At 39.7% G+C, this 24235-nt stretch overlaps 1 protein-coding gene across 3 annotated transcripts in view; it reads right to left on the reverse strand.

Annotated features, from left to right (window-relative positions):
• The window catches only part of DPP10 (dipeptidyl peptidase like 10), a 552866-nt gene that overhangs the window by 7078 nt on the left and 521553 nt on the right, over positions 1 to 24235 (reverse strand). For all 3 annotated transcript variants that reach the window (XM_068949176.1, XM_068949174.1, XM_068949175.1), the window contains exons 14-21: positions 22252 to 22343; positions 20633 to 20680; positions 19773 to 19894; positions 15924 to 15971; positions 13694 to 13792; positions 13516 to 13585; positions 5140 to 5334; positions 3558 to 3612 (exon numbers count right to left, since the gene is read on the reverse strand). In XM_068949176.1, coding sequence (XP_068805277.1) covers positions 3558 to 3612; positions 5140 to 5334; positions 13516 to 13585; positions 13694 to 13792; positions 15924 to 15971; positions 19773 to 19894; positions 20633 to 20680; positions 22252 to 22343 — 729 coding nt within the window. The remainder of the gene's footprint in view (positions 1 to 3557; positions 3613 to 5139; positions 5335 to 13515; positions 13586 to 13693; positions 13793 to 15923; positions 15972 to 19772; positions 19895 to 20632; positions 20681 to 22251; positions 22344 to 24235) is intronic.

The following is a 24235-nucleotide window of genomic DNA, read 5'->3' on the forward strand; positions in this document are numbered from 1 at the left end:
AGTGCAGGAGAACGGACAGCAGGAAGGAGCCAGGAGGCACGGGGCGTAGAGGGCGAGCTCCCTCCTTGCCCCACTGCTCCTGGCTGTCCTCATGGCCGAGCGCTTCATCATCTCCCCAGCCATGTCTACAAAGCACCTCTGATTTGGGAAGGAGCGGCATGTAAGCAAGGACTTTCATTTGAGACCAGAGGTTCCTTTTGAATGACATTGACAATCCATATGTGTACACCTATTTTTTTTCCAGACTCACAGAAAATGAAATTCTGAGTTGTGGAGTCTAGGATCAATGATTTTCTCATATATTATGGGCTCTTCAAATTTCTCTATTTGCCGTCTTTGCTCTTTCTTCATCGGTGCTGGAAATTGATTGTGGCAGGCATTTTGGAGCTTTGTGTTGCTTTGTGTTTGGCATAAACACATTTCAGGAAGAAGAAATTATCCCATGACAGGGAATAGAAAAATGTAAAAAAATACAACCCACCCCCGCTAAAAGAATAAATGTTGTGTCAAATGCTCACACAGGTGTCTTGTGGACTTTTCTACATCTTGTCTTCACGTCTACATATTTATTCAACAGTTGACCTCTCTGGAAGAGCTGGAACACCTGAAAACCTTTTAACCTTACTTAAGAAGCAAACAGGAACGTTCTTTGAAACCGGCCTACAGTAAAGGTGAAGGGGCACACAAAAGCAAATACAGAACTGGATCTTCCAAGGAGTGTGAGGAACTAAGCGGTCCCTTTCCCATGGAAATTCTAGCACAGGAGGCCAAGAAGAGCACAGAATTGTCCATGCGCAGGAGTAGATTTAACCTAAGAATGGATTTCTGAGTGGGCAGCAAAAACTTGTATAATTCAAAGAGTTTAACAGAATAGCAACTTTCCTCTGCCTCTGGGTTCTCCACTTTTTCTTTTATTTAATATTCTCTTTGTGTCTTTCCAAGTATCTCCACAGCACAATTTTAATCCTAGGATAGATATTGCCAGGTTATTTATTATTTATGCCATGTATTCATTAAGAGCTTGGTTTAGCTCTCCTGGGAATTTCTTTCCTTTGTGCTTATGCCCTTGCTTCCAGCCAAGCTTTCCAGGACAAAAACATTACACAGTGAGGTCACATTTTTAGAAGCACCTCACGATGACGATGGAATAAATAGTTTATACATTTCCTGATGCAAGGATCTGGGTGCCTTGCTCATAGGTCTGATTTCTGTTGTTTCATCCTAACTGCGATATTTTCGAGAAGCGATTGGCTGTGAAGTCCTCCTTTTAATTTATTTTCAAGCTCTGTTTCTACTTCCATGACAGGGAAATACAAACTAACCGTAATTTGCTGTGTATCAGTTCAGGAAGGCCCTTGGATCGTACATCACTTGGGCATGTACCTCTCACAGAGACAAGCAAGATGGCATTGGCAGATTGCCTGGCACTAAGAAGTAGGTATTTCCCACACTGTGCCCTCTCGACATTCTTGTTAGTCTTGTCAGCAGTTTACATTACTGATTTTGGCAAGATTTTTATTTCTGAGTTGTTCGAAAACCTCTCCTAGAATTCAAGTAATCTGAAGAGCTCTATGACAGCATGCATGAGTTCAGCTCTATGAGATCAGCATTACGTAATAAAAAACCATCTTATTTTCAAGCAAAAGTATGTTTCCAACAATCAGCACAACTTAATGTATAGGAAGAAAAAAAAGACTTTTTCTATCACACTGTTGTACATAGCAAACAAGAAATGAGTCTAGAAGATGATTCTTAATTGACTAAAATAAGTACAGTGGCAGGAAATGCAATAACCCTAGGAAGCTTTCAAGTGGACTTATTTCCTAATTCTAAAATTGATGTTTACAATTTATGAATTTTTGTTTGTCACTGGAAGCTAGAACTCAGGAAAGCAATGTTGTGAGGTTAAGGGTAAACTCTGAATTCAGCACAGCACTGAAGCTTATTGAATTTCCCAGTTTTTGCTTTTTGCCTTCCCACACTTCAAATACTCATTCCTCAATCCTCTTTCATAAAATAAACGCGGGACAACAACATCAATAACATTCTGGGGAAGACAACATTTTTGCAGGTAACCTTCAGCAGTCATGTAAAAAGGCCTGTTAAAATGTAAGAGTGATGAGCACTTGTCTCATCAAGTCACAGCTAGGAAACAAGATGCTGTCTAATCTCCTATACAAACTTGTGGACATTTTTCAAGTAGCAATGAAATGAATCTCTAAAGAAAGAACTGAGTAATCTGGGAGTGTTTATTGATGGCATTTCAGAAATAACACCTTCAGCCATTTGAGGGGAGAGGGTATGGAGGAACGTACATGCTTATATGCATGTGTACTTTCCTGTATTTTGGTAACCAGCACTAAAACTGAGCAGAAATCTGTGCTGTTATCTGGCGGATGGAATCAGCCCCGTCCATTCGTCCTCAGCTGAATGCAATCCCTGCTTGGTGGCTGCCCTACAAACCAAATACTGCTCTCGATGCTACGGATATGCCTACAATGACAGTTTTTATCTTTAGCTCAAGGAACATGGCAGGCGCTCACGTGGTTTGAGAGGAAGGTCATGCTCACGTGCAACGCTTAAAAGTAGTCAGTACTTCATTTCCACTACACTTTACAAACATTAACTAATCCTCAAAACGCTACCGCGCAGGAGGTGAGCATCACTCTCCTCATTCGCGTTCAGACCGGGACACGAAGGTTAAGTGCCTTGCCTGAGGCGGCGCGGCAAGTTAGAAGCAGAGCAGGGATGGGAAGCGAGGGGCTTCCTAGCGGAAGGCACGCTGCTCCCATCGCTGGCGATCGCGGGGTTTGTCTAGGTACCCCGGTGTGGTTTGTTGTTGCTTTGAGTTGAAAGGCAGAAAATATTATCATTTGCAATGTAACTCTTAAAAAAAGAGGAGGAGGATGCAAATGCTAGTTTGTAAAAGAAGCAGTAATTATGTGCTGTTTCTAACTGCTGTTTTATAATAGAAATCAGTAAAATGCTATTTAGTTCTTTACTAAAGGTTAAACCTTTGCCTGGTTCTTTCTAACACTAGAGGCAATGACACACCACACAGTTAAGCAGCTGATGAAATAGCAAAGGAGAGATTTCTAGCAGATGGCACGAGAAGGAAGTGGTTCTACTACTACAGGCTCATAACTCAGCACATTTGGATGGTCAATAAAGCATTTGGATATAAAATGTGTATTAGAAGGACTTTATCTATTTAACTACAGCCCAAATGTGAAAGTGTAAGAACAAGCTTTTACAGAAACTAAGTCCACACTAAAAATTTCTAATAAAAGAAAAACAGATATTTCTCAGCAAACCCACTTTTTCCTGCAGATTCTCAAATGCAAATACTGCAGTACCAAAAAACTGATCTATCTCAAATATCCATTCTGAAAAAAAAAAAAAGAAAAATATGGACTATACAGTAAATTATGGCAAGCTTTCCCCCTCTTTTAATAACTGAAATTGTCTTAGGAAAGTCAATAAATATATTTGCTTATGAATTTATACGATTCCCTTAAAGAATCATAATGCTACATCCTACAGTTTCTTAACATTACCTTTCCAAATATACTCAGTCTCTTAGGATCAATGAATGGTTGTTTCAGTAAGGATCTGCAAAAAAAAAACGAAGTTTTCTTTTTATTTTGGTGAATCTAATATGTAAAGAAAATTACTCATGCAATAAGGAACTGTCATAGTTGTGAGTGAGGTAAAAGAACAAATAGTGGCAATAAAGTATTATTTCACTGGGAAATGCAACTTGCTTTCTAGTTCCTTCTCGGTACGGCAAACACTTGGTGTTGGATTCATCTCATCTGACTATAGATATCTGAAGTTGAGCAACTTGTCCAAACTGCTCATTTACACTCATTCTTCAGCTAATGGAGAGAAGAGAGGTTCCTCCCGCCCACGCTGGTCACCTCTCGGGCTGGGGAGCACCAGCCTCCCCCCAAGCGCCTGGATTTTCCACTGGCAAGGGAGGGAGCTTAAGTGACTGCCTTTGACCACTGCCGTGGTTTCAGACAGCTAGACAAATGCAACTTCTTGAGTCTAGATAATTAGCCGAATGATTAATTTTCTCATCAAGGCAATTAATCAGCAGTGGTGAATTTTATATGGAAAAGATTTAATAACCCAAGGGCAAAATCCAACTGCTTTTGAACAGACAAAAACAACTGCAGCCCCTCTTCTCAGCCAAAAGCTTTTCCCATGGAGTGTATGCAGAAAGAGGCCAGATGTAATGTAGTCTATAATCCTTTAGTATTTGAGCACAGAGCCCAAAGCACATAAAGCAGGCCATAGCTGCTTTTAACGGCCTTCCCCCAAGAGTCGCTTGGAAGGGAGCAAGAAAAATTGTAGCCCATTCCTGATTGGCCTCAGCACTAGGAGCCCTCTCGCCCACTTCTGCTATGTCAGAGACAGACCTACTCATGCAATGGTTGAAGTATCACCTCCTTTTAATAACTAAATAAATAAATAAATAAATAGATCTGCCTTACAGCCTGCCCTAGCCTTTACTGGAGGAGCCCTAGAAAAAGTCCATCCAAACCTTAACATCAGCTGATTTCAGAGGGGACCCCTTGGTAAAGAGGGCTGTCAAAGCCGCGTGTGACAAATCTACAGTGGGAGATGACTGTCTGCTGCAGCCGCTGGATTTATACCAATATGAGAATGATAATGCAAGTGAGAAATAGTCACTCGTCCAAATTTTGCTCTCATTTACACCATTATGAGCCCATTTGCTGGGTATAATTACCCCAGGAATCTGTGGTGGAAGTGAGAGCAGCATCCTATTCAACAGGCCTAAAATACTGTAACGCAAACGCAATAAAACAATAACATTTTGCACTGTAAGATATTTTTCTGAGAAATCTAAGCAAATATGAGCTAGCTTAGATGGCATATTCAGATTGCATATTTAAAGTGAAGGGCTGCTTTATCAAAGAGAAGCACCAACACAAAAAGAAAGCACCTCTTCGATCTTTAATTTGCTGTTTGCAAAGAAATATTGTTTCAAAATTTGCAACTGCATTAAAAACAAACATTAATGGCATTCACTATGCAAAGAAAACATTCTGGGCAGTGCCAGTTGGAAGGTGGAGGTGGAGTAATAGAGAAGAAAAGTTTGCACATACGTACTCTACGGCTGCTATTTGGTCCTTCACTTCCACTGATCCCAAGCACCGGTGGACTTCCTGCAGGATCTTAAGGCCTTGAAATCCACTCCCTCTGCCATCGAATCGAGCTACGATGACATTATCAGAGTTGACAAGCACTGAGTCCCAGTCAATGTGAAACTTATCTGTAACCAACTGGCTGCCTGGAGCTTCATCACTGCAAATACCAACACACCAGACACAAACGAAGACTATTGACAACGTGAAGCGCTTTGCCGTTCTCCACTATTTCATTTAACCCAGCTGGCAGAGTTCAGTCGGTTATGCCACCCTGCTGAATTATTGGCATTTTCATCGATACCGTCAGTGCTGGTAGCCCTACGGTAACAGCAGGCAAATTAATTTCTTTAACTTTATTAGCACTATGTTGCGGCGTTGCCAGTAGCCGGACTAGCTGAATAGACTTTATAGAAAGAAACAGGAAACTGAAGCCCATAGTGCTTATATGCTAATAAAGTGAACAAAAACCCAGCATTATCTCTAATGACTAGTTCAGTTCTAAGAACTCTCGTGTAGAATTCGTTAAGTCGTACTAAACAGACACAAGGGAAAATTTGTTCAGTACCCTGATTGTGACTTATATAACACTCTTAAGAAGGACGTCATCTCAGAAAACAAAAAATAACTGCATTACTGTATCCTTGAATGGATTTTCTGAAATAGGCTACAAAGAAGACTGAAGTACACACTGGAGAAAATTATATTTTCTCCATCCGAATTCATAGCAGGAAATGGATGCAGACAGCAGTGATAAGTTTATTGTGTGACAAAAAAGGTGGTTTACAGAAGAAAAGGTGGAAAAGAATGGGAATATGCAGAACAATAAGCGTTTTTCATTGAAGGCACATACACTTTTTTTATTCCAAAGAAAACAAAACGTCAATTTTAAAAGGGAAGCTTGTCATTATTTTTCCCCCAAGATAAACACAGAGTAACAGAGCAGGCTACCATGAAGTTGTACAAAATGTAAAACACTTCTATGCAGACTGCATCTGCCAGTTGAATGCAAATTAAAATGTAAAAGTGCTTGTGCTGGCTGTATGGAAATTAGATTGGACAGTGTCTGTGGGAATATCCTGTCTAAGGTGAAAGAAAGATGAAGACAGAAATTATTATTTTGCTGAAGAAGTCTTAGCTTGAGATAGTTACATAAACCTGTGGGAGGAAAAAGAGATAACACCATCTCCTAAAATAACTGCTGTCTTTTACATACAATAAGGTGCTGATTCAGTATCTTTTTTTTAGCTGGGAATAACACGTCATCTTCCCAGGTAATCGTTCTACTAATTAGCAGGCATATGATGCATGCATATGATCTCAATTCAGTAGGACCTAGCACACACAGCTGGTATATCATACACTGAAATCAGGATTACTTAGTTTTAGATTCAGTGGCAATACGTTATGCTTGATTTATCATTTTCTTGTGCATCAAGTTTACACTTGGCTTTATAAAAAGAAAGCAAGGGTATTTTTGTGTCTGCTTAACCAATTCAGTTGTGATTACGCTAACTGTGAAACAATGCAGAGCAATGAATTTGGAGGCACTTATTGTCAAGTGAGCTCGGTGGAAAACACCAGTCTCAGAAGTTTATTGCTGCTATTTTTACAATAGGAGCAGAACAACTCTTTCCATTTATGCTTATTGGACATAGCAAGGTTTTCAGAAGCCCTCTACACTGACAGAGCTATTTTCACAGAACTTTTACCACTGTTTTCAATACTAGCAGCCTCTGTCTAGTTATATATATATATTTTTAAGTTCTTCCAGCTTTCACAATCAGATAATGTCAGAAATACCCTGGCGATGTCTGGCTAGGTATCTTTCCAATAGTTTATTGTTCCCTGCACAAGCAAAAAAGTCACAAGTCAGCCTGTTCCCCTCCCACCTAGTGGAAAAACAAAACAAACACTGTGTCCTCGTTTGTATCTAGGCACTCAGGAAAAGGAGAACAAGGGTTACATTTAGAAGCTTTCCTCTGTGTTTTAAACCAAAAAGGGGTTTAAATGAAACAAAACCTCAGCAACGTTCTCCGTCTGCGGGAAGGGCAACAGCGTTCCTCCCGAGCGCCTTCCCTGGAGGGCATAGCTGGGCTGGTCTTAGGCTCAGACTTTAAACTCCATACTTCCTCCACTCCTTCATGACGGGTTGCTTGACATACTGTTTTGGAAGCAATTTTCCAGTGGCTAGTTTATTTCAAGAATGTCCATTTAAGTAGCCTGTGATAGGCATTTAAAGCCATTTCCATTGAGGTGCATGTCAAAATTCCCATTAGCATCAAAAGGTCTCTTTACTCTTCAGCCACTACTATAACTGTGGCGTTCTGGGATTCCAGCTTTCTCACAGGTCTGAAGTATCTGGATCCAAGAGTTTCTGTTTTACATTCATTGCTATTTATAGCCTACTAATAATTAAATTCTGTTCAGTGTTACCCTGTTCAAAGAAATATTTCTCGACTTCACTAATAAGCCTGCAAGAAAAGCATTTATGCTTAGGTGTAATATAAATGCAGAAATCTTCTTCCCACCTGACTACAGCTATACGTTAGGGAAAAACAGACGAGCCAAAGCACTACAGCAAAACCATAGCCAGCACCGACATGGCACTGCAAAGCTACATACTCTTTGACATCCCCCAGGGTCTCCTTAAGCAGCAGCACTCCGGGGTTGTCCATGGTCACAGAATCACAGAATCACAGAATCGTTTAGGTTGGAAGGGACCTCTGGAGATCATCTACTCCAACCTCCCTGCTCAAAATCCCAGAATCCACAGAATCCCAAACATTTTCTCCCTGTTCATACATCCTGTTTAGATACATGATCCGTTTTCAGGCGTGTGTATTTATAACTCCTCCCTGCGGGCATAGCCAAACCAATTAAAATGCACCATCAGAAAGTGGTTCCGTTACCAGGGCAGAATCCTGTGGCAGATAGGACTGAAGTAGAGATCATAAAACAAGAAATAAAACCTTTATTCTTAAAACATCCCTCCAAACTCCTCAAGGCTGAAGAATTCAAAAATATAGTTTTGAGAACAAGAGATGCAACACTGCCCTGTGTCATAAGAAAAGGAAGAGAGGCTTTCAATCTTTTCTTGGCTTTTTCTAACAAAGATTAGATGAACAATTTAGTCACACAGGGTCTCCTACCATGCCACCCTATTTAAGAGGTGTATTGCTGTGAGAGAAAGGGGAGGCTAAAAGGGGGTGGATTAGTTAGTTCAACTTAGTTCAACTATTCTCCAAGCTTTTTGAAGACTAGACTCAAGAGGAAGGCAGTGAACAGTTCCATCATTCCCCATGCACCCAGACTGCTGCCCAAAACGCAATAGCTGGAGTAATCTTCCAGTTCATCCCTCGTTTAGCCTGAGCTAAACGAATTCACCCTATGGGCCGTGGAAAATATTATGAAGTTCAAAGAACGGGGAAACAATGTAAAGTAGTAAAAAAGAAAAGAATCTCCATTGAATACTTTGATGTAACAGCAACACAAAAAGAGCAGTAAAATACTGCCACACTAGGTAGAGGAAGGAGGAATGAAGGCATTAGATGGATGACACGCAAAACAATTAATGACCCATCTGCATAACTTAGGGATCCCAATGAAATTAAACTTTGCTGTTCTTTTACAGGGGAGGAGCCAACACAGCCAAATGCAAAGGCCTTCAGGGATGTCCTCCTTGCAAGTATATTGCATTAGAAGTAGTGCAATCCACTACATCTTTTTAAACTTCACTATGCAGCTTTGTTCCTTCACTCGCAACAGCTGCCAATTCAAACGAATAAAGTCCTTTACAACAAATAAATAAGATGGCTATTAATATGTAAAGTATTATCACCGCTCAGATCTCTGATATTTCCCAATACTTGCACTACGCCTCTCTCCGTTTCCGCTACTCTATTAATGGATTATTCCTGAAGCTGTGAAAAAGTTTCACTTCCAACCCTACCGTCTTCATCTGGCTATCAGTCCTGAGAGTATATTAACTGGAGGCATAAACAGGTTTGATTGCTTGTGCAAGACCTAAACCTTTCTTCATTTCAATTATAGGTGAAGTGATTCCTGTTAATTACAAAAATCTAAGAAAATAAGTAAACAAACAGATGGACAGAAACCTCTTGGGGACATCTGCTGATTACTTTGGATGAATACCTGCTGGGTTGTTTCTTTGAGGATGAGAATAATCTCTCTACCGATTCAGTTGTACTATATCCACTTACATATCGGACAGTTTTAAATGGTGTTAAATAATAAATGCTGACATTTAAGATATATTATCTACAAATTTTGAAGGAATGAGGTTAATTATGGTCAAGGAAAAATAAAGAATGATTACCACCTTTCATTTTATTACCCAGATGAAATGCCAAAGTCTTTACTTAATCATTTCCTGTGCGTTACTAAGCAGTGTATCTTCCAACTTTTTTAATGAGTAAGGTGAAACATAATGAGAAAAATCAAGGCTCTGAAATTTAAACTTTGATCCTAATTATATAGAAAAGAGAGGATAATCACTCTTTCAGGCAATTACTGTACACCTGCCTAATCTATAGCTACACTGTACGTACTATATCTGAAGGAAACTGAGTGTGAAATGCATTAGTAGTTTAGGAGAACAAATGGAAGAAAGGAGAGTGTTATAATCTATTCAGCATTTTATGGGCTATGCATCACAATTCTAGAAAGAAAAATAGTGCTAGATGATGTAGCTAGCTCCTATTTGAGACCTATGTATCTATTTAGGTAGCCCAGTCATACAGATTAACATACATTTTGACGTAGTGATACAGTGATCTTGTATTTAAGTGTTGCAGCATGCTTTACAACTGCTAATGGAAGAGTCTTCACAAAAGCCTTATGAAGATTACAGCTCGCATTTAAGGATATTTAGGGCCTGCTCCTGAAGCCGAGCTGCAGGAAGCCTGTGTCTACACTGAGCTGTACTGAGCTAACGCCAGGGTTTTGTGCCAGGACCAGAAGCTACCAGCACAGACTATTTCAGCATTCAGAAAACTGGGTGCATTAGGAGTTTAAATTTTCATGTAGGCATCCCTACAGGAATACAGGAGCCTTATTACAGCCACGCATCTTTGATATGGCTATTAGCTTTCAGTGATTTGAAAAAAAACTTACCCAGAACTGTGTGACCATGAGAATAACATAGAACTTTCCCCCAATTATCTATTTCCAGCTTGTGTTATTGGGGTTGTAACACCATATATCCAGAAGGCATATAGACACAACACAAAAGCACTTGCTGTTACTGAAAATTTACAGTACAGATTATGTATCTCAACCATCAAAAGCACTTTAATGTGAGCCAGCGAAAGTGGCCATCAGGGCAAAATCCTGCAAACAGAGGCCAGACTACACAGGCAAAGCAGATCCTGGCAGCATCCATGAAACAGGAAACATGAACCTTCACCAGAGACTGGGAACTACTTGCAAGCAATCACTGTAGCGAATAGCTGGTCACAGGCTGTTAGATCTCATATGCCATATTTACCCTCCAGCTCAGGAGACAAAGCATCAGTAGCCTATACGCACTGATCTGGGCATTTATATTGGACTCCAGAGATAAAATGTATGAGGTGACTTTCACGGTTTAAACTCCTTTTCTCCTTCTCTCATCTTCTTTCCTTCCTGATTATTCCCTTCTTCTTAAGCCCCCGCCTAAGTGCAGTCCTACTGAACTGGAATGTAAAAGCCACTTCATATCTACTAACACTTCACTATTCCAAATATATATTTTCTCTTTTTATCGCTCTCTCTCTCTCTGTGTGTACACGTATATTTATATATATATCTAAAAGCGTATATAGTCTGCATTAAAGTGTTATAAAGAATTTGCACTCCAAAAAGCTGATGTACAATTAAGCCAACATTATTACCAGGAACACTGATAAGTGTTCTTTTTCAAAATTTCACTACTATTTTTCTTCTGCAAGTATTACTTCTGATAATGAAAAAACCCTAAGATGTCAACATGGAGTTGTGTGGGTCAACAAATTAACTGCATGCACACATGTTTCCAAACATACTTTCTCAAGATCTAGAAAGAATTTACGTCATATTACAACTTACAGGCTCAAGTAATCATACCACAAGGAAACTTCTTACAACTTCAATGACAGTTTTAGCCATATATTTCATTTTGGGACATCTGTACCTCATAAAAGGGATTACTAGCGACCTTAGCTTAAAGTTTGTAAAAAGCTGTTGAAGGAATGTAACGTCTTTCTCTTCTAACCTTGAGAATTCAGTGTTGCAAAGGTAAAGATTTGACTAAAAAGAAGCACAGTCTCTGTAATACAAATTATACAATTATAATACACAAAATTATACAAATTATAATTATATAAATTATATTTGTATATATACAAATACCACATATATGTACCACAATTTATATTTGTTAACAAAAGTATTTTTCATCCCACATGCATGTTACAGGAAAAAAAATATTGTAAAACATATCCATACAGAGTGACTTGGTGAAATTATTGGTTCATTGGTTTCTAACTTCAGCAAATTTGAAATTCAGACCCTGCCTCAATACCTTTTTTGTTTATCTGGACTCTTGGTATCTAAAACCATTTCATACCATTTCACCAAACCATTTCCTTAGCTTTTTCTTTTTTTCTTTTTGGCGTTGGCCTGCTTCAGGTTTCTGCTTCCTTTCTTCGCTAGGTTTTACCTGAGTATATAAATTTATATTCTACCAGGAGGAATAGTACCCTAGTGTATTCACTAGGATACTTAAAAGAACAGTGTTACACTGCTAAGACCTTACTGTTTCCTTACGCTCAGAGAAAAGAACAAGTGCAAGCGTTTGCAACTCCTTGTAATGCTGCTGGTGTCAATTAGCAGAGTCTGTTTGCCTTCGGCATACTTAAAAAAGCTGCTCAAAATACAAACGTGTTTCCAGATTCACGCTAGCAAACATTGTAAAGATAAAATAACACACATGTCCTCTTTCTCCACAAGAAAAGAAGAATGTGTTCATGAGCCATGTAAAGCAGAGAGCCTCCACAGCTGCACTTAAATACAAGTGAGTAGACTGAATTTTAAATATAGGTGGACTGGGCTTTGAAATAAATAGTTTTATGCCTCTTTTTCCCATTTCCTAAGAAATGATCGGAGTACAGGACTTCAGAATCACTCAGTCGCTCCAACTTGTGAGTTTGACCTCACATATAGCAAGAAGGACCTCTGATGTCCTTAGAAGGAGGTCTACTCCAGGTGACAGAGCTCATCCAAAGTTATATTTTCAAGAATTTAGCAGCGCACCCCTACATCTGTGTTAGCGAAATTTGCATCAATTCCTTCCATAAGATACTAGGAGAAGATCTATCCAGGGCCATAAGGAGTTCAGGAACACAGAAAACACTTTCTTGGAGATATTAAGCAGAACTGTGAATCCATCTATGGCATTCAGAGGGAACAACAGGAAAGCAGCGTTCTGGGGAACATCAGGATAAATTCCCCAGTTATTCATCCCTTCTGTGACCATTAGGAACCACTGATTTATTGGAGAGGAACAGACAACATTAGGGCCAGAAAGAAGACTGTAGGTAGAGGCCAACCCTTCCACCTGGGGCAGCCTTGCTCAGCTCCGGCAGAGAGTGCCAAGTGCCACCTACGAGCCGGCCACCAGCCGCGCTCTCAGGTAGGCTGCTGGGGTGCTCGTGACTGCTCCTTTCCTCTGCTACACTTTCTCCACATGGAAAAGTTAAAGGCGGACTATCTCTCAAGGAAAAACACTATTTCGTTTTACAGGAATAGCACAGGTGGTCAGGGAGTACCTCCTTCCTCCCACAGAGGTTTTCTATAAACATCAACAGACTTTGGATCATGCCTGTAATGCTTTCAGCCACTGATGCTCAAAAAACATTTTTTTTCTAGTGCTCCCAAAAGCAGTTTTGCTGTATGTGTCTTAACTGAGCCCCTCTTAGAAGCGCTACCCATTCCTATCAGAGAAAAAAAAGAAAAATAACCGCACACTCTCTGAATCAGATTCTCTGTGGGCAGAGATCCGTATGGGGCCACCGAAGGCAGCGGTATTACTCTGCAGCTACATCATCAGAAGGGCTGGTGCCTTGTGTACACGAAAGGACAGCGAACTAGAGCTAGGTTTGACAAGCCCAAAAAACCCAGGCGTGTCTACCAGACAGCACCAAAAACAAAATCTTCCTGAGAACAAGCCTTCTGATGTATCAACTCAGATCTATGAGGTTGTTTTCCTGCACAGGCATTAACTGCATTTTGTAATTACAGAATTAACTGTTTTCTACGAGGCAGTTTTTATTGTTTTTAGTGATTCTACATGGATACTTACATTATTAACAGAAGGGCGTACTGGTTTCGATCCGTGAAATCTTTTGGCAGTGACAACTGTAAAGGGAGTTCTTTTAAGAAAAGAGCAAAACATTAAAGGCTGGTAGTTACACAGATGAAAAATAGTAACATTTCAAGAAAGCTTTTGGTTTGTTAAAATAACATTTTGCTAAATTTACCGTAATCCTCAATGTGAAGCATTTTAATTTCTGTCCTGGAATTCTTCTTCTTTAAAACAGCTTCCTTCAACACAGCGTTATCTTCCAATATGTAAAACTCTGTAGAAAATAGCAAGAAAAAATAAGTTGAAAGGTATGGAGAATCATTACATCAGAGAGGAATCGAGATTCTAAAAAAATAAAAAAGAAGAGACAAATGTGCAATAATAAATCTTGTAAATGAATCCCTTCTTGAAAAAACATGTTTTTAACATAACTGTTTTGTTAGAACAAAACTGTTTTGTTATTCAAAAAGTGAGTAATCAGCTTAATTCAAAACATACCTCTATTCCATTTTCTGGCTTTAACATGCTTTGTTTTTGTTAAAACACTTGCAATGAAATTGCTGATGAACAAGACAAATACTAGTATCCTTGACAAGCACTAACAGCAGATGTGAGAGGGGAAAGGCTCATACGCTGGGCAAGAGCCTCAGCCTCAAGTGGGCACGCTCTCTCAGGCTGCAGGCATGAATACGAAAGACAGCTTGACAGGGAGAACTGATTAAAGACACCTGGAAGAGCAAAATAGGCACTCTTCCACCAGCAGATCCGACGAGCACGTTCCTTTTCACCTTTTTAGTCATATACTCCGTGTCGGGATTTAGCCAGCAAAGCCCTACTTGATCACTGCAAGTCCTTTGTCTTCCACACTTCAACAAAGAGCAAGACTTTGATTTGGTTTAATGCCTCAGACAGATTTGAAGCAGTCCTTTTGCATACGAAAATAAGATTAATTAGTTCTTTTTTTCTTTTCTTTTTTACCTAAATTACCAACCTTGCTTCCAAAATGTAAATTTTTTTTAAACAATATACCCTCCACTTAGGGCCAAAAGGGATAATCTAAGAAGAATGTTTGTTCTGGGCAGTCAACCAAAACGGTATAATAATAGTGTGAGGATGAAATAATTGAAGTAATCCTTAATCATTGTTCTATTAATTGAAGAGGATCATCTAATCTTGCACTGAAACATTATAGATAAATTATCTGTCTCATTATTTGGTTTCTTGTTTTTGTAGCAAACAACCTCCCTGTATCCCGACTTCCTTTGTTTTGCTTTACGATGCTCTACATAAATCCCTTTTTAAAAGGCTTCATTATGAATGGTATTTTAGATACAAATAATGAAGAGCCAAAGTCTACCTTCACAGAACTGAGTAGCTCTGCGGAACTCAATGACTTTACTTTGAGCAATATGTAGCCTTTATTAAGTTGGATAAAAATTCCTTCTGCTCAGTGAACTGTGGTACTGAGTTTTGCAAACACTACAAAAAGTGGGGAGAAAAAAAAACACGAAAAAGGAGTTAACACTGGACAGCATGATACTATTACCAGTAGGCTACTGTAACATGCAAGACCAGATACTTCTGTTGTGGCTGAGCAGCAACTCAGGACAAGAGGGATGTAGACAAGTATAGTTCAGAACTTCAGGATTCTGCAAACAATTCTGGGGATAATCTACTGAACTAAATTAGGACTGCCAAAGGTCAGTCTAGCGTTTTAGAACGCAAGGATGTCCCCTCTGCTCTAATCCATGCCTTCATGCTCTGCTGCTCAAGGATAGTATATGACAAAGCACTTCATGCAGCCAGGAAATAGTATCAGATTTGGCGCCCATATAGAGAAAGTAATGAGCAGAACTTGAAATGCAGAGGTATCAAAAACCCTCTTAAAAAGGCTTTATTCTTGGTTTTGTCATCATTGGAAATGTCAGCGGAGTTGCTCTGATTTGAAAAATGTAAGAGCAGGACTTAGTTCACTGTATGTAGGTCCAATGTGATCATCAGCCCTCCAAGGACTGTATCTTACTTCAAGATAATTGGATTATAACTTTAAAAACATTTCTAAAAATACAGGAGGTGTAACGTAATGGCACCATAATTTACATAGCAAGTGAAAGGGATGAAGAACAACCTGCCATCTAATTAACTCAAGTGTAAATAGAAGAGGGAAGATACACACTCATCATAAAAAGCATATCTGAAAAGCTTACGAAAGTTTTAGTAATTTGATTAACTTCTTTCCTTATCATTTACAGATGTGGATGCTGCTAAAAGGTAGTTAAGAAAACTTCATATAAATGAGCCATCTATTTGTTTTCACTTACTTGTAGCTGTCTTTCCCCTCCTCCATGCTCCCTAAAACAATCAAAGGCCAAAATGAAAAATACCTATTAATAAGAAATACTCACTTCCAGTATTACTTGTACTGTGCACACTAACAACCGGAACCCCTGGCCCTGTTTGAGAAGAGAAAAAATTACAGGAAGTGTAGGGTTGTAAATACTCAATATTTCAACGGATATCAAAGAATGAAAATGCCAGTAACCAAGTAAGGTCATATTCTGCCAGCGCTGCACACATGTTTCATTTCAAATACAGAAGTAAGTCCACTGATGTCTTTTGGGAAGGACATAGGTAAGGTTACAGGACCAAGAAGGTGTGAAACCCATACTGCATCTTGCCTGTTCAGCAGGCTATCTGGCCCCCTGTACCCAGAAGGAGGCTTGTTTATATCTCCTTTTTTAGCAACAGGTGAAAAATAAAAAAATTACAGAGGCCCTTAAAGGGCTGTCTAAAACACAGCAGTTTAACATTCCAAAACACTAACTTTAGGTTGAGTTGCAAATGAATTAACGACAAAATTCACTTATATTTTCTAAGGCAAAGCTACAGAGGTGTCGCAAAATTATCATACATTTCACTTAATTACCTACTTAAAAACTCCTCTGGTACCTCAGCTCTGTAAGAGCAGCTGTACCGTGGCCAAGTCTAAGTGTAATGTAATCCAGTCTTAACTTCATGGTAATGTTAGATACTGTGTCTTCTACTGTACTACTAAGCAACTGAAAGGACCAGAAATAATTCTCCATGTTAAAATGTACTGTGCAAATACGCAAGAGGACATAGGACAGTTACCTTACTGTCCTGCTCTGAGGACTCCCACTAGTATTAACTCGCAAAAGAAAATGCTTTTTTTCCCCCCAAACACGGAATTTATGTACAGAGAACTTAGATTTGTTTCTTGGTAAGACAGTCTGAATTACAAGGCAGGCTGCCACTACTGGGCTGGAAAGGCAGATGAAGGAAAGCTGAGGTTCCTGAGGCCCCAGGGCAGAGGAGGGCATGGACTCTCCTGTGAAATTTGAGTTTAGACTCATACAGCCAGCCAGGACGAAAAGATCCCTTTTGAGAGCAGTCCAGAGACATAGCTTAATTTAGGGTTTTGAGTCATCCCAAAGAGGCTGCCTGGTTGTCTCTCTTCATTAATTACGGCACCAGCCTAGGGAAACTGAAATACCTGAAATAAATAGCATAAATGCCATTCACAGCCTCCGCTGAAGATTTTCATCAATGTTATTCTCTGCCTCAAGAGAGAATACTGACAGAAATCTCACAGGTAGATTGCTGCCAAATCAAAGCTTTGTGCCTCAGCTCTTTAAGAACAGAATTTCTTCAGTGTTTCTTTCTGCTTTTTTTAATCTTTTTTAATTCTTTTTGCTTTTTTGTGCATTTGTCTTTTTGCTTTGAATTCCCGTTTAGGAAAGATAGTTTTTCAGAACATGACATTTTGCCGGGGGAAGCACTGGCATTTTCCAGGCCAGCTCTGCTTACACTCCTACAAGATGGAGTGATGAAGGCAGATATAAAAAGGGAGATTAAAGTAGATTAAAAAGCCAATCAAGAAGGAGGAAGACAGACTTGTGTTAAAGGCGCTGTCTTAGACCTCAGTAGAACTGAGTATGCGCCTTGGATCTGCCATTGACCTCTTGTGACTCACTAACACAAATCCACATTTTATTTCCCCCTGTATAAAATGGGGAAAACAATTACTCCCTTTCTGAAGGATCTTGTTTGAATGGAGAGGAAAAAGCCACAGGCAGTGTGGAAAGTAAAAGGGAAGCTTGCCAAGACTGAGAGGTTGTCAAAGTTGTCCTCCTTCTACCAAGCTAGGAATTAACTCCTCGCTCAAGAAAGTCTCTGGAGATGTTCTGGAGATGGATACAACTGGTATAATGAGACAGATCTCCTGTCTGAAGGTAACTATGGAGAAAAAGTTATCCTAATAAAGGTGCTCATGAGTAAACAGGAGGTGGAAGAATTGAAACTTGCATAGATTGGACTAGTCCAGCATCCCCCAAGGATTTTCTGGGAGAACTGTTTTTTGTTACAATCCAGTCAGGCTCATTTGCTGTTGGAAAACGAGTGTGTATGTACCTACGTGTGGTGTCATCTGTCTCCTCAAGGCAGTTTACCTTGTACTCTTGCAAGCATCTCCAAGCAGAAGAGCTTTAATGCTGCTCTGTGGTGATGTCTCTATCAACTTAAAGATACTGTGACAGATCCTCACCAACACAGGCATTTTGCAGGGCTGTAGTAGTACAGTGGGGCCACACTGCTGCCTTAATCGTCAACTCCAGCTGACACAAGAGAAGAGCAATGAATAAGCCCCAGCTTATTATGGTTATGACAACCATACATTTATGTCAGAGGCATTAAGAAGTTTATGATGGTGTTTTATCATCTCTGTCCACCACTCTCAACTTAGGCTAATCTGGCTGCAATTTAAAGTGTAAATTTAATCCTGGGAGGCTGCTCTACAGACTAATCAGCCTCAAACAGAGAACTGGAATCTCCAAAGTCACTGGAAGTCAGGAATTTGTGAACTATTTCATGTGCAAGCTCTTATTGATATCCACATTTTCATATCAGAGAGACAAATTAAAAATACAGATTGAATATACTTTGCTAAAACAATAAGAGGAGCTATGTTTGGGGGCCCTGGCACAGTGCTGATTCAGTACAAAAAGCTCCTCCTCACTTACCAACACTCCTTCTTGCAGCAGAGACCATGTCAGGCCCAAGGGAGAACTACTTAAATCACAAGGAGCTCATTATTGGTGCAGCCTTTGCTCGGGTAAGGGCCTCAGGATTAGCTCCATAACTTGCGCCGCAGGTTTAACCATGTATAAACCATGTAGTGGATATATTTATTTTTTCTAATCACCTAGGTATTATATGTGCACTTCCACAAAAAAAAAAAACTTATTTTAGCCAATATATATTCATAGTTTGTTTGAGTAGATTCAATTCTCAAGCAGGTAGGTATTTTATTTGTGTGCAAAAAATGTGCAGCTGCAAAAGAAATGGGAAAAATGCATGTGAACAGAATGGGCTATTCACACGTATTTCAGATGACTTTTGTTCTCTTATTTTTAATGTGATGCTGGCTGGGAAAAAAATACTGAAGGAATGTTGTCTGTAAAATATTGCTAGTTTCAAGGTCAGCAGGTCTAGCTATGCATTTTATCATTGGTTGTCTCATGCTTTTCTGAACCTGTTTTTATCATCTTATTTATTTATCAGTATTTATTTCCTGGGTGCATATTACAAAATTTTCAAGGCAGGCTGGAATATTCTGTTTCTACACACCAGCCTACTTAGGGGGCACTGAATCCAGCTGCTGCCAATTGGCTAAATGCTATTTATGGCAATTCTATTGATAAAGGGGATCTGTATATTTGAATTAAACCACACCTGATTTTTGATACATACACACATATTTATATACATGTGTAGGTGTATGTGTGTCTATGTATGCACATATATGTCTATATACACACACATAGTGTTATGGAAACAGGCCCTCATTCTTTTAACTAGATATGATTGCCCGAGATCAGTCCCAACACAAAATACATTCAAGTTGATTATTCCACTCATTATTCTTATGAACCATCACAATAAAATTTCACATTTACTTTGCAAAGGATTTTTATCCAGGATGAATTTAAAAGAGAATGTTCTTTACTAGGACTCAAGGCCCAGGATCGGAGCCGCTTTCTGATTTCACTTGTTTATTTAGCTTTCGTGCATAACCGCTTTACTTACAGTCTGGCAATAAGCTCTGAAGAGAAGTTTTGAGGAATCCACTCCTGAGCCAAACGGTAGACTCTGGCCTAATGCACTTCTCAGGGGAATACATTAATTCAGGAAACACAAATGCTACTAACATAATATAAGCTGTATATCTGACTTACCTCTACAGTGCAGTAAAAAATTCCTGTTCATGGGGCTAAACTTTGCACTGAAGTATGTGCACTGGTCTTTCAAGAAGTCGCACGAGAGACACTGGCGATTCAGTGATCCCACTGTTGATACACTGCGGAAAAAGTTCATCAGAAATACCAGGTTTGCGTTGGAATAAAATACACCACATCAGAAATTAGCTCTTCAGAGAGTGGCAGAATTTGTTCCAGTGCTTAATCTTGCCAAAATATCACTGTCCTATTTCGTGTCTGATGCAAAGTTAATTCAGATGACTCAGTGGACTACTGTGCTGTAAACTGGACAGTGAGGATAGGCACCAAACCGGCTAATGCAGGACCAGGTTCCCAGTAACTAAGAGTGCCCTAGGATAACAAATATTATTAGGGCAACATGGGCAGAAAGGATTCACTGATCTCAGATTTTAACCTCAGATTTAAGCACTAAGGATTTGGTAAGGAGGAGGTATTTTTTCTATGCATCTTAAACCTATGAGTATCCCAGAAATGAATTTTATCTAAATAATTTCACTAGTCTTAAAAATATAGCCTTACTACATGCTTGCATTTAAATGTAATTGTTTTTATACTCTCTTTAAAAGGCTAGTAAAGATATAAGTGGTAAAAGTATTTTGTGTTGAAATATTTTCCCTTTTTTTTTAAATGTCAAATATCATCAACATTTTTAGTTTGCGAAAACTGCAGTTCTTTCTTTCTTACAGCTACAGTACACTCATTTTTATACAATACAAACGATTACCCAGCACCCAAAGCAGCAATGAAGCTCAGAGAATACCTTAGCATTTGTAGCTTGGGATGAAGATGCTGTTAATACAGCCATATGTACTTCTTACCTATGTAGCTGTCTTCCTCTTGGGGATTCTTCAGTGCTTAAAAAATAACTGCACCCAAAAGACAAAGTTAAACTCAGATTGGAAAACTGTCTGATATAGGAGGCATTCTGAGCAGTGGAAAATGTCACAAATTACATTTACTGAATTAAAAATTCCCAAATATACACAAAGAGCAAATACCTGAATTTAAACCTAAACTTCAAGTCTAAAATTTAGACCTAGTGTACAGAGCAGTTATTTCAAAGGCTACATGATTTCATATTCAAACAGTGATAAACATAGTGCTTCATGGCTTCTGTTTAACTCTTGCAATGCCCAGGAGCTCTAGTCAGCAACCAGGACCCATCATGACTTGTACTCACAAATTCACATCAGAAAGCTGCTCTTTCATTCCCAGAGTTCGCAATATAAATCTAAGGGGTGGAACAAGGTCACGAAGAAATCATATTGTGAAGTGCAACAGCCTTCTGAAACCTGGAAGCCTTTTTCAGCTGCAGACCAACTTTCTCTCCTATACAGTGATAGAAGCTAGCACACAAGACAATGTTTTACTGACAAGATACGTGGGTGGAAAGTGGCTTAGTAGAGCTGCTGCGAGAATATCAAGGCAAGTCCCTGGTGGGTCCCACATGCGATCCTCACAAAGTTTCTGCTGGAGAGGTGTAAGGAGGGTGAAGAAGTCCTCTCAGGCAGCTGAGACAACCTACATGCAGTGTACAAGCGTTCTGCAAGCTGACGAACATCCAAACATTTTTTCATGTGTGGCTTCAAGAAGTATCAGGACGGTCTCTTCAGATGCATTTCAAAACCCATGGAAGGACTGATCAGAAAGGGCATCCCATCAGATCTGCTGAAAGTAACACTAAGGACAACAGGCACTGTTCCAGCCTCATAAAGGTCCTTGCTGAAATATCATTTACTTCAAATCAGAATTCAACACATATTTTTCGCTTTATGCAGACATATGTGAAGAGTAACCAAAATCCACTGAAGTCAGCTGGAGCCTTCAGATGTTTTGTGTCAGTTCCTTACTGCTCCAGGAGTCACCAGGTATGTGGCACATCTCCTTCCCATTTCGGAAGCACTGCAGCTCCAGGCTGGGCTTTGAGAAGGTTTCTCCCTCGCTGAGTGATCCGGATGAAACTCAAGGATTCTGAGATGCCGCTATATGTCATCATTGGAACTTACATGTTTGAGTCTGATCCCCAAACAAGGTCCAAGAGACCTCCTGCAGTTACCAAGCAAACTTGAAAGCTGAAGCACTTGGGGTTTTATTAAGCCTAGTAATTTAGTAGGACTTCTTATCTGGAATCCAGTAAAAGGCCACCAAAATTTTGTTGCTGCTGCATCGTGTGATTTCTTTTATTTAAAAAACAGTTGAGTCAACTGATGTCATGGTATACTCCTTTTCCCGCCACATAAAAATGCATGCAGTAATACACTGGCAGATAAATTATCTTACAAATGCATTTTATGTATTCTGAGTGTAGAATTTACGGAGATGCTCAAAAATGAAAGAAATATTGTTACTTAATTTTAGATACACTACTTCCAGTTAAATGGATTCCACATTAGTAATTCAGATATTTTCCTAAACAGACAAAGAGAATACTGCTTACATCTTTTGAGTATTTTCATCATATGCCAGGATTTTGATAACTTCCCAGTTTCCCGATGTTAGGTGTCTCACACTGATTTGTTCACTTTTAGCCTGGGGAGAAATGGAAAATATTTAACTTTCATCTTAGTTCTTATGTTTTTCTTTGCCTAATAGGATTGTCTGTGCACGTCATTACGGATTGCAGCTTTTTAATCTTTAATGTACAATGTAATATCTTTAAATTACAAAACCAATGTTTTGAAAGGCCAGGACTTCAAGTGTCCTTTCCCTCTCATACATAAACTTTTCAAAGCTATTAAATCATCTCAGTTTCCACCACAATTTTTCTTTCAGTTGCCGATACGCAAACAGACAACGGAAGTCCTATGTTTCAAGCTAACAAGCTTGTCACCACATACATTTTGCTTCCTCATAGTGCTTTTTTTCCCTTTACTTACAGCAGTGGCATAGCAAGGGAACCTGACTTGGAGCCCTGCAATCAAACCCTGAACCAGAACGTGTTTGCTGGGCTTTCACGTCTTGTGTGTTTGCACCGAGCCAAGTTTACTGCGAGGTGGCTGTGCGGACAGAGGCTGCAACAGCACCTGCAGCCGAGGAGGCCGGTAAAACTCTCCGAGGAATGCACCGCGCACCCAGGTTTGGCATTTGCTCCAAAACACACTCTGGAGGGGCCTCTCTCCCTCCAGGGGCCATAGGGAGTCTAGGACTAGCCTCTGATTTTTGGCAATTGAACCGAATGCTTACAAGCCGGGAAGTGTCAGCACCCCTTGCTCCCTCTCACAAATTGTTTCTATTCCAGTGAGAGTCTAGGAAAATAACTGCTTACAAGGGGAAGTACAAATCCCCTCCTGAAAAATGTGCTCGTACTTTTCTCAGCCATCGCACCTGGGACTAAGTATGGAAAGTGCAGGCGTTAATGTGCATCTAACCTGAGGCAACATCCGACTCTCTGGCTGCAAGCTGCAGCAGTTTTCTTATCCGATACATACAAGTTAAAAATAATGAAAGCTGAATATTGAGAAGCTCAGTTGAGTGCTTGCTCGCGCAAGAGGTAAAATTTTTGTTTGGGCTGCTGAAGATTAAAACTCCAACCCTTACTATACCACTGCATGAACAGACTCAAAGAACGGTTTGGTGTATTAGGGCTACAACGCTTGGCTTGGCTACAGAAATTCCTAGGATTTCAAATTCAGAACAGATCTTTGCAAAGAAAAGAGGTGACACTTCAGCTTATATTTCACCTTTTGTCAGCACACACTGCTGACTAGGTGAGTGAAGCCAAGCAGTCATAAAGGAAGGTCAGGTGGGGGATCTGATGGTGCCCTTCTGGCCTTTAAGCCCTGAGAATTGGGAACATCAGTTGAATCTCGCGAGAATGGCCCCAAGAGGGATGGAGCTGTGGGCCTACAAAAAGAGGTGTAAAGGCACATGCCTTTTTTTTCATTATTATTTATTTCTAAGCCATACCCTGTACGCTGAGCTCCACATCATCAGCAGCAATGACCAGAAAGCAGAAAGCGGTAACCGACACAGAGCAGATGCATCTGGTAGTGGCAAGATCCATGAGGATGGAGTGATCCAGTGGCCCTATAACAGGTCCTGCAAGTACCAGCTGAAATCAGGACACTGTGCCAGGTATTGTACGGACGTTTACTAAACTCGGCTCCCTTGTTCAGGAAGGTTCTGATATTCAGTGACATCTCAGGGAATGATTAAAATACAAATTAGTAATTTATTAGAAGTGACTGTTTCCTCTCTGGAGAGAGAGAAGAGCTGTGACTATTGAAAGGAATATTTAAATATTGAGATCACAGAATCTAACAAGAAGCAGCAATAAAAAGCCCAGCCAAGCGTTAATAAATATGGTTATTTTTCAAGGTTACGGCCATAATAAATAATTTATGAAGCTTGCAGGAAGTTCTTGCCTTGATCCATTAAAGTTACTTTATAATTCTTATTTTGTGGTTGGAAAAAAGAGACTT

Source organism: Struthio camelus, chromosome 6 (genome assembly GCF_040807025.1).
Source record: "Struthio camelus isolate bStrCam1 chromosome 6, bStrCam1.hap1, whole genome shotgun sequence".
NCBI classification, from domain to species: domain Eukaryota; kingdom Metazoa; phylum Chordata; class Aves; order Struthioniformes; family Struthionidae; genus Struthio; species Struthio camelus.